This window comes from Hippopotamus amphibius, chromosome 9 (genome assembly GCF_030028045.1).
Source record: "Hippopotamus amphibius kiboko isolate mHipAmp2 chromosome 9, mHipAmp2.hap2, whole genome shotgun sequence".
NCBI lineage: Eukaryota > Metazoa > Chordata > Mammalia > Artiodactyla > Hippopotamidae > Hippopotamus > Hippopotamus amphibius.
The window spans coordinates 51945084-51957112 of record NC_080194.1 but is presented as its reverse complement, the minus strand read 5'-3'; the positions used below and the strand labels follow the sequence as shown (position 1 = coordinate 51957112).

At 33.0% G+C, this 12029-nt stretch overlaps 1 protein-coding gene across 1 annotated transcript in view; it reads left to right on the top strand.

Annotated features, from left to right (window-relative positions):
• Positions 1 to 12029, top strand: part of CNTN5 (contactin 5) — a 1287027-nt gene that overhangs the window by 1029659 nt on the left and 245339 nt on the right. Inside the window, exons 10-13 of the mRNA XM_057750478.1 lie at positions 1435 to 1616; positions 6943 to 7079; positions 8962 to 9091; positions 11167 to 11317. Coding sequence (XP_057606461.1) covers positions 1435 to 1616; positions 6943 to 7079; positions 8962 to 9091; positions 11167 to 11317 — 600 coding nt within the window. The remainder of the gene's footprint in view (positions 1 to 1434; positions 1617 to 6942; positions 7080 to 8961; positions 9092 to 11166; positions 11318 to 12029) is intronic.

The following is a 12029-nucleotide window of genomic DNA, read 5'->3' as shown; positions in this document are numbered from 1 at the left end:
CATTCCTAAAATTGTCGGAGTCTTACTTTTAATGTTGCTAAAATAATTAGCTGCATTTCCTATCTCAGATCAAAAACATGAATATAGTCCAAGTGGATTAAAGATCTGACTGCTTAAAAATATTTTTTTAACTGCTACCAGAAATGCTGAAGGAAATGTAGACACAAACTTGGGTTTACAGATAATTTTACAAACAAACAAAAATTTAGAAGTCATGAAGGAAACTACAAATATGTTTGTTTCTCCCAAAAATATTTATAAAATTGTATCACAGATGCCATCATAAACTATCAATACACTGAGAAAGAATTTTTCTGAGAAAAAAAATCATAATGGCCCTAATAGAAAGAACTCTAAGAAATTAAACAATGCAAACAGGCAAATAGAAAAGTGAAAGAAACATTTGAAAAATAACATAAGCAAACAATTCACAGTAAAACAGATTCAAATAGCCAATATAATTAAGAAAAGATGTCCAATTTTCTTAGAGTTCAGAGAAATTTTAACAGAATGCCGTTTTTTTTCACCTTTCAATGCTGACAAAAATTAAACAGATTGATCACATAATGTGGTGGCAAGGATATGGGAAAATAGTCTCATGTATTACTGATAGGTATGGAAACTGCTACTATATTATTGAAAAACAATCTGGAAGTACTTATTCAAATGAAAAATGTGCACACCCTTTGCTCTATCAATTCCACTTTTGTGAATGTCTGCTGTAGAAAATAAAAAGCAATATTATATGATATATGTACAGGGTTGCTTATAGAAATATTATTTCTTAGTAGCAAAAAAGGAAAAAAATTGGGACTACACTGAATGCCTAACTCTAGGGGATGGTTGATTAAATTCTGATTCATCTATACAAGGAAATAATATGCAGCTATTAGCCAGAATAAGTCAGGAGTTGATCTTGGATTTGATCTTTTATTAATAAAACAGCTCATCATATGTGTTTACATATGCATCATAGTGATAAGGTGGGAAATCACTTACTAACTGTATTTCTTTTTGCAGAAAGAAAATACTTGAAGGGGTGAGGGCAAAAAAAGTTCTTAATTCATTTAGTTCATAACTTTTGTTCAACTTCTTATAATAAGCATATATTTCTTTTGTAATTTATCCAAATTACTTTTGCTATTTAAACAAATTTACAAAGTTTAAAAAAATAAATTATAATATATATGTATAAAATATAGTCTCTGAATTGCTTTCCTGAAATATGAAAGAAAAGGAAACTATCCTGCTTGTAATCTAACTACTTACCAGACAGTCCACATGGAAAGTGAAGTATATCAACCAGCACATGGTCCTTAATTGTGATTACACTTTATTGCACTCAGCCTATTAAGTGCTTAAATTACCAGAAAACAGAATCTATGTTCCTAATAGTGGAAAGTGTATTAATGGTATTTTTGCTCCTTATTGTAGCCCAGTTCCAACAATCACATGGATGAAGGTTAATGGCTATATTCCTAGTAAAGCTCGTCTGCGTAAATCTCAGGCAGTACTGGAAATACCCAATGTGCAGCTGGACGATGCAGGCATATATGAGTGCAGAGCTGAAAACTCACGCGGAAAAAATTCCTTTCGTGGACAATTACAAGTATACAGTAAGTGTTCTCAGCAAAGCTTGAAGCTCTAGTCCCAAGAGTCGAACTGAAAATACAAATTAATTTGAATTAAATAGTTTGCTAGGTACATTAAAAACAAGTAATAATTTATAATCATGTTTCTTTTACATGGTAAAGCATTAGGTAAAATTACCTACACACAGAAATGTTTAAATTAAAAATGAACGGGGAATTATCAGGTTCTTTGTACAGTATAGAGAATTGATAACCTTAAAAATGAGATATGTTCCCAGCACCAAAGCCATCCTCTAATAAGTTACAAATCTTGCAAACTTTATCAACCTATTCTTGCCCTTGGCCTGAGTCAAAAGTCACAATTTATTGCTCATTAACCAAATTCTACCTGTCTTTCTTTTTTTCTTGTCAGTAAAAATTTATTGGAAAATAGCCACACCCCTTTGTTTAGATATTGTCTATGTCAGCTTTGCACTGATAAGGCAGCATTAAGTACTTGAGACTGAGATCAGCTGATTTGCAAATCCTCAAATATTTGCTCTCTCTTTTACAGAAAAACTTTGCTGCCCGTACTCTAAATTAATGCATCTGTATAATAAATAACCTTCACAGCCTACAAATGTTTATATTGTCCAAAAATTTCAAAGAAACAACAAGGTTATGTGTAAGAATTGGGAAAACCTATTTTCTATATCTACAATCTTATCTTTTCTTCTACAAATCACAAATTGTATTTTTCATATTAACTACTTTTCATATTTGCTTTTATAATGTACATTATACATAAAGGGTAAGTGATAGTATTCTTATTTCTCAGAAGAAGACACTAAAAAACAGAGGAAAACTATAATGCCAAGCACTGATACAAGCAAATACAGATGCTTCCAATATGAAATTAAACATATTGCATATTCAACTGAATATGCCAGCAGCTATAACTGTAACTGTATCTCAAGATCAGTTCTTCTAAAAGACTTAATGTTCTTCACGGGGACTTTAAAAAAGTATTTTGAAATAATAGTATCTGAATTCAACCTGTTTTTCTTTTCTTATTTGTAACACTCCTTTAGGAATTCAGCACTCCAGCCAAATTGACTATGCCATGCACATTTTGTTCATTCAGTCATTGACTCAACTAATGTTTATTTAGTGGCTATTACTGCACTACATGCTAGTAATAGATATTTGAAAGAGCTCTTGGTCCAGTGGGTTAGATGACAAGCAAACATCACATAGGGCAGAGCATGCTATCTGCTGTGATGAAAGCATGTGCAAAGGATTATGGGAGCACTCTGTCCACTGCATTCTACTGGGATGGATCAAGGAAAGCATTCCAGAGAATTTGTACCTTAAGGTCTATCCTACCCACCAGTGGTCTGGCAGCCATCTGGATCAGGACTCAGCCCCTACCATCAGCAGGCTGGCACCAGTCCCAGGACCCCCAGGGCCACATAACCAGCTACCTCAAGACACAGTCCCATCAACCAGTGGGTCAGTGCCAGCCCTGTGTCATCCGGCCATGCAGCCAGCCATGCTGGGACCCAGGCACTCACTCCAGCAGGCCAGCAGCCACTGCATGAGGCAGGGCCTGGCAGCAAATGAGGCAGAAATAAATGAAATAGAGGCTAAAAAAACAATAACAAAAGATCAATGAAACTAAGAGCTGGTATTTTGAAAAGATAAACAAAATTGATAAATCTTTAGCCAGACTCATCAAGAAAAAAGAAAGGGGGCCCATATAAATAAAATCAGAAATGATAGAGAATTTTCAGTCAATACCACAGAAATACAAAGGATCATAAGACATTACTGCAAACAATTATATTTGAATAAAATGGACAATGCAGAAGAAATGGATAAATTTCTAGAAATGTACAATCTCCCAAGAATGAATCAGGAAGAAATAGAAAATATGGAAGACCAATTTCCAGTAATGAAATTGAAGTAATAATTAAAAAAAAAATCTTCCAGCACACAAAAGTCCAGTACCAGATGGCCTCACATGTGAAGTCTATCAAAAATTTAAAGAAGAGTTAACATCTATCCTTCTCAAACTATTCCAAAAATTTGCAGAGGAAGGAATGCTTCTGAATTCATTCTACAAGGCCAACATCAACCTGATACCAAAACCAGATACACAAAAATATCACACACAGAAAAAAAATTATAGGCTAATATCACTGATGAACATAGATGTACAAATCCTCAACAAAAATTAGCAAATTGAATTCAGGAATATATTAAAAGGATCATACACCATGATCCAGTGTGACTACTCTCATAGATGCAAGGATGATTCAATATCCACAAATCAATCAATGTGGTATACTACCTTAACAAATTGAACAATAAAAATCATATGATCATCTGAATAGATGCAGAAAAAGCTTTTGACAAAATTCAATATGCATTTATGAAGAAAACTCAATAAAGTGAGTATAAAGGGAACATACCTCAACATGATAAAGGCTGTATATGACAATCCCACAGCTAAAATCATACTCAACGAGGAAAGCTTAAGGAATTTTCTGTCACATCAGGAACAGGACAAAGATGCCTATTCTTGCCATTTTTATTCAACATAGTGTTAGAACTCCTAGCCACAGCAGTCAGACAAGAAAAAGAAATTAAAAAAAAAAAAAAAAATCCAAATTGGAAAAGAAGTAAAACTTTTTGAAAAACAGGATACCTTGTAGATAAAATCCTAAAGACACCACTCCAGAACTATTACAAGTAATCAATGAGTTCAACAAAGTTGCAAGATACAAAATTAATATACAGAAATCCATTGCATATCTAAATAAAAACTAACTGCAGACTATCAGAAAGAAAAATTTAGAAAATAATCCTGTTTATCATCACATCAAGAAGAACTGGGGAATGAATTGGGAGATTGGGATACCAAATAGTACACTCTAAATATATGCAGTTTATTGTATGTTAACTATCTCAATAAAAGTTCTTTAAAAAAAAAAGAGTAAAATACCTAAGAATAAATCTAACTAAGCAGGTAAAGGACCTCATACTTGGAACATTATGAGACACTGATGAATGAAATTGAACACAGCACAAACAAATGGAAAGATATAACATGCTCATAGTTTGAAAGAATTAATATTGTTAAAATGACACTACTACCCAAGGCAATCTACAGATTCAATGCAATCCCTATCAAAATATCAAAGGCATTTTTTACAGAACTAGAACAAATAATTCTAAAATTTGTATGGAAACACAAAAGAGCCCAAATAGCAAAAACAATCTTGAGAAAGAAGAACCAAGCTGGCAGAATGACTATCCTTGATTTCAAACTATACTACAAAGCTTTAGTAATCACAACACTACAATACTGGCACAAAAATAGACACCTAGGTCAATGGAACAGATTAGAGAGCCCAGAAGTGAACCCACAAGTATATGGTCAATTAATCTATGACAAAGGAGAAAAGAACATAAAATGAGGAAAAGACATCCTCTTCAATAAAGGGTGTTGGGAAAACTGGACAGCCACATAAGAAAGAATCCAACTGGACTACTTTCTCACACCATATACAAAAACAAATTCAAAATGAATTAAAGGCTTAAATGTAAGACCTGAAACCATAAAACTCCTAGACGAAAACATGGGCAGTATGATCTTTGACATCACTCTTAGCAATATCTTTCTTTTGGATCAGTCTCTTCAGGCAAGGGAAACAAAAGCAAAAGTTTAAAAATGGGTCTAAATCAAACTAAAAAGCCTTTGCACAGGGAAGGAAACTATAAAAAAAAAGGGCGCCTACTGAATAAGAGAAGATATTTGCAAATGACACATCTGATAAGGAGTTATAAACCAAAATATACAAAGAACTCAAACAACTCAACATCCAAAAAAAAAAAAAAACCAAAAAACAAAACCCAGTTAAAAAATGTGCAGATGACCTGAATAAACATTTCTCAAAAGAAGACATGCATATGGCCAACAGGCTCATGAAAAGATATTCAATATCTCTAGTCATCAGGGAAATGCAAATCAAAACCATAATGAGACATCACCTCAGACCTATCAGAATGGCTATTATCAAAAAAAATAACAAATAATTGATGGTGAAGATGTGGAGAAAAGGGAAACCTCATGCACTTGGTGGGATTATTAATTGGCATAGCCAGTATGGAAAACAGTATGGAGGTTCCTCAAAAAAATAAAAATAAAACTACCATATGATTCAACAATTCCACTCCTGATATTTATTCAAAGAAATGAAAACAATAATTTGAAAGTAAATATGCACCCATATGTTTATTGCAGCATTATTTACAATAGCCAAGATATGGAAGTAACCTAAGTACTCATTTACAGAGTAATGGATAAAAAAGGATGTGAGATTTTATATATATATATATATATATATATATATATATATATATATATAAAAAATGGAATAGTACTCAGCCTGAAGGAAAAAAAAAAAAAGAATGAAATCTTGCCATCTGTGACAACATGGGTGGACCTAGAGTGTATTATGCTAAGGGAAATAAGTCATAGAAAGACAAGTAACATATGATTTCACTTATATGTGGAATCTAAAAAACAAAATAAATGAACAGACGTAAAATAGAAACAGAGTCATAGGTACAGAGAACAAACAGGTGGTTGCCAGAAGGAAGAGGGGTGGAGAGATGAAAGAAATAGATGAGGGAGATTAAAAGGTACAAACTTAAAAAAATTGTGATTTGCCCATAGATTTCATAGAATTTCAATGTTATCTTTCTTGATAACAAAATTTTTCTCTGCAGTAATTTTGAAAGCTTATATATATATATATATATATATATATATATATATATATTTATAATATACTAGAATGCTAGTAAATATAGATTAATTTTATATCAAATGAAATTTGAATTTACAAATTACTTTTCCAAAGCTATTCAGGTTCTATCAGAAAAGAAAAAGCAGAGCAGTTATTCAATAAACTGACATGTTGTAGTACTTCAACCTGTCCTAAAGCTGCGTTAATATTTGGAAGAAGTGATACCTCTAAGCCTTCTTACTAAACAGGTTCCAGGGCTCTCCATGGGGCGAGTCTAGACACTTACTGTAAAGTGGGTAAAACAACAAGATTTGCTTTGCTTAGGTTACAAAGTGTTATTAAATTATCAAAACATTATTACTGTTATATTTTGTTACACAGGAAATAGATTTCTGTGTGTAATGTAATGATGCGTTTCTTCCAAACACCGATAGTTATGTTAATTGATAAAAATGTTAATGCATAAGAATTTGTGAATATTCCATATGAGTTTTGAGCTTAGTGAAGTATTTGAGAAATGAAATCACCCTTCTCTAATGCTTAAACTCTTACAGCATACCCACACTGGGTAGAAAAACTGAATGATACTCAGTTAGACAGCGGGAGTCCTCTCCGATGGGAATGTAAGGCTACTGGAAAACCCAGACCCACATACCGTTGGCTGAAGAATGGAGTACCCCTCTTGCTTCAGGTACTGTTAGTAACCTTAGCCTGTTCCAGTGTAATTTTAGCAGGATTTCACATAGGACAAACTATCTTCCTTTAGTCTTATTGAAAGCCATTTCTTACTTATCACTTTTATAATATATTAGGAATGAGAAAAATAACATTTATAAACAAAATGTTCCTTTTATTTTAATTGCCTCATTACGTTTTGAGTAATACGTCATTTCTTTAAATTTTATTCTATCCTATAAATTCATATGAAAACATCAATGATTATCATAGATGTATTGCCATTTCTAGCGGTCTTTTAGAAATCATCTAGCTTATTGCTGTCACTTTGCAGATGATGGAGTTATCTCTAGGAAGTAAAGTGACTTACCCAAGATCACATATCTGGTAAAAGATGAGATTGGAAGAGGATCCTACTCTTCTGCGTCCTGGGCAGGTTCTTTCCCTGACATCCTGCTACACATTGACTTAAATTTATTTTTTAGTAAATCTATTACATGCTTTTAAAACAATTTAATACCTACTGAGTTTGAGAATAAATTATCATTTAATATAAGAATAATTGTTATAATTTCAGCTCTTTCCTTTGTTGTGGTCTTTCCAGGAAGGAGGGCAAAGAGGGAATAGTTCACTATTTTTGGACAAAAGAAAGGGAAAGTATATAAAGTTGAAATTCCAAACACAGCTTCTGCTCAGGTCCTGCCATTACCAAAGGGTCTCTTGTCTGACATTTGCCTCCTTGGGCCTTGGTTTACTCTTTTATAAAATGAAGAGATTGGATCATATTATCCCCATAGTCCCATCCAGCTCCAATATTCCCTTATTCTAAAACTAGTTAGGCCAAAACAAAACACAATTACACAAAAAGACAGACACAAATAAAAAGAACAATAGAGCTGTTAACGAAAACTGAGAGGGAGGGAGTGGGAATCCTGAGATATTTGTTCATTGCCTGTCTGTCTGTAATTCTTCTTGGGATATCAGATAAACCTTGAGAAGGGCACTGTGCTAGTTTTCAACTCCCATATCCAAGTAAATTCCACTGGCAGATAATAGTCTGCTAAGTGAATGGGTTTATTTTTAAAATGATGTCAAATTACTTGAAAAAAATAAAGCAAAATAAAATAAAATGATGTAAAATTACTTGGCATCTTTGTTGATAGATAATCAAAGCACTGCTCTCTAAAATTAAAAGAATGATTTGTTTGACAAGTAGATAAGACACCTGGTTGTTTAACAGCATTTTAAATTAAAAAATTTGCTTTTGTAATGGGCTCTTGGCCTCAGTTTACCTCAATTTGCACATGCTCAGTCTTCTGTCTTCTGTATTGCTTCATCTGATCAGTTTACATTTTCTGACCAATAGTTTTATACAGAATCCAGTTGCAGGGCAGTTTTTTATTTGCGTTACTATGTTGGGAAGTGAGAGAAAAAAGTAAACTTGTGACAAATTAATATAGTAAAGAGATTTGTGTTATGACCTGGGCTATATTTAACCTTGATCCATGTATCTACAGTCTCAGTCCTTTCTACCATTCGGATTCCTGCTTCTTCTTTGTAAAATGAATTCAATTAAAAGCGTTATCTGCTGATTGTATTTCATACGCTTAACCAGTATTACCAAACAAAAGCAGCGTATTTTAAAAACATAACCAAAAGTAAAACTCGTAAGAATAACTACAGGAAAATATAGTTGTAATTTATTTTCTGACAGAGAAATAGTTATATTTTACATGAGACGTTGTATTAGAATAATGAACAGTAAATTTGTGTTCCTAAGTTGTCAAATGCTGTTCAACTGCATTAATCAGACTTTTTTTCTTGATCTAGGAAAGAGTAACTGCAAAATCTGTATAATTCGTTCACTTTCTGTATCTATTTTTCTTATTCCATTACAGAGCAGGGTTGAGATGGTTAATGGAGTATTGATGATCCACAATGTGAATCAGTCAGATGCTGGGATGTACCAGTGTTTGGCTGAAAATAAATATGGAGCCATTTATGCGAGTGCTGAGCTGAAGATTCTAGGTATGCAATTTCTAAGTAAATAAATAGGAAAAAAGAGTTGCTTCTTTTCATGTTCTAATTCTTACTATACTGAAGGTTTATGATGTGATCGTAAAAACCTATTTTATGGTTTGAAAATAAATACTATGTCTTGCTGAAATGTATTTTTTTAAGCTTTAGGAGACAACTTTACATGGTGTACAGTTTGTCCCATAACTTTTTATAAGATTTTCTCTAATTTTAGTTTTAATCTTAATGGGTTTACACAATTTGTCTTCTCTATGGCATTTACAAAATCTTATAAGAAAAGTATGTTAATTTTCAAGGAAGAATGCTTTAAGGGTAGGGGATCAGAATATAGGTTTTCAACACAGCAGTGCTTAATATTTTCTTAAGCAGCTCCTACCTACCAGTAGGTATGTGGCTCCTGCAAGGCAGGACTCCCAAGTAAAGCACCCTCTTTTGAAGAGGCATCAACCATTATCACCCTTACAGGTTGATGAAAGCCCTCCTGAGGGCAGGCCAGCAGGCTCATAGGGTTACACTCCTGATGAGAATATAACCATGACACTGTATTACTTAACTCTTGACTACAGGAAAAATTCAGTCCAGGGGAATAAGCTACCCAGATTGAGCATGTTGATGTCTCTGGAATGGATTTTATCTTTTCCCACTCTTGTGATTTTGTAAGCTTTGGTTCTGAGGTAATAATAATACAAAGACAGAGACTTAGATGATCTTAATGCACCAAAAGAGGGCAGGAGCATAAGTGTGCTTTGTACTTTCCACTGACCCAAAACATAACATTAGCAGAAACACCCAAGATCTCTGGAATCTGAAAATGCACTATTCAGGTATCAGCTAAATATAATACACCATAAGTCAACTTGAATTATGAATGTTTACATTTGAAATTTCTTCACATTTTAACAGATCCATCCAAAATAGATATATGAGTCCACATTTCAACGTCTTACATCCTAACCAATCAGATATTAATGTACTTTCTTGTCAGCTCATACTCCAGCATTTCTGAATTAAAAACCTGATTCAGCTTTCACCTAGTTAGTGTTTGCCCAGAAACACTCTCAAATATGTCCCTTTCTCATTCACTAGACATTTTCAAAATAACCTTTAATAAGGTGTATTCCCAGTAGGCAACCGAAAATCTTGCTGCAATCTTCCTATAAATTCCTTAACTTTTCTTTCAATTTCTTAATCCATCTCAATTGGTGCCTGTTTTGTTCATGTTGCATGTATACCCTTTAATGTTGTGTGCCATGCATTATACTGACATACGATGGACATAAAACACTTACGAAAGATTCATAAAATTGCCAAATTGGCATAAATAAATGTCTCAGATACAGTAAATTTGTATACATATTTCCAGATTCTCTATTAGATTCAAAGGTGTCTTTTTTTAAATTTTGTTTTTGTCTCTCTGTCATGGGTTCTTTAAGTCCAGCATTTTCAACCACAGCTACCTGCTGGAATTTCCTGGAAAGTTTAATCAAAACTGTCTTAGGAAAAATCTAGTAAAAACAAAATCAATATTAACAATTGCAACCAATGAAATAAAATTTTCATCAAAATTTAAATAATTCAGTTTCTTAAACATGTATTTCTTTTGAAACTACATTTAATTTTGTATGCTATTAAACTAAAATATGCCTTAAGACTCATAGATAGGAAATAGGTGACACAGGATTGCCTTCTACACAGATAACCTCCATTTTTCCAAAGGAAGCCCAAAATAGACTTTCACATCCAGACCCTTCACCTTTTGTCCAACGTGCTCATTAGTCTTTCACAATTAAAGTTGATAATCATAATTAAAGCATCTCATTCTTTGAAACAGCCTTTGTCTGTGGGCTGCACAATTGTATGAAACTATCACCTGCTAATGAAAAGAACAGCCAATAAGATATATATTAATTAAAATTAAATTTCAAGTTAGTGCCTTTTACATGTGTACATATCCTATGATTTTATTAGAAATGAATTCCAAAGATAAAGATGCAAAATCTTGATGAATCATCCATCAGAGATTATTGTCATTGCTTCTGATAGAACTAACCTTTTCTTTTTCATAGCTTCAGCTCCCACTTTTGCACTAAATCAACTGAAGAAAACAATAATTATTACTAAAGGCCAAGAAGTCGTCATAGAGTGCAAACCTCAAGGCTCTCCAAAACCAACCATCTCTTGGAAGAAGGGAGACAAAGCAATTAGAGAGAATAAAAGGTTAGAAATCTATTTCATAATTCAAACTCTTAATATCAGAATTTTTTGAAGTTGCAGATGATACACACAAAGTATATGTCTTGCCATAATAGTGAGACATATGTCATGAACTGACTGAACTATGGTTTTGTCTATATAGTAATTAAAAGAAAATCAAGTGATTTATAAAGAAAAAACTTCTATCTCATATGGCCAGACTTCTTTGCTTCTGTGGTGTTTCGGCACCAATTGGGAATTTCACCAGGTTATGAAGAAAGCAAACACTTTCATTAAGTTACTAATTTTTGGTTTTCATTTTGGGTCTGCATATTTGAGGATCCACAAGTTATCTATGATAACTTTTAGAGATTGGGTTCTCATTTCAATGTTAATATTAAAAATAATATAAACATATCCTGGATCTTCTGGATAGTCACTTTATGACAGAATACTTCCAAGTGAAATTTGTGCCTGAGTTTGCATTTTTATTTTCAATCATATTGCTGCAAAATACTATAGAATGATTTCAATTGCCACAGGCTAATGAAAAATGTTCAGAGAACTTTTTAACATATAAATATTTGTCTTTGGTACAGAAAGCCAAAGGATATCACAGGAATACAAATGGGGAAAAATGATGAGAGGATCAAATAGTTGCATGACAGTCTATGTATGGCAAATTTGAAAGTTCCATGCTTTACCAATGGTTATCACATGGTGTTCTGGCTTTGGC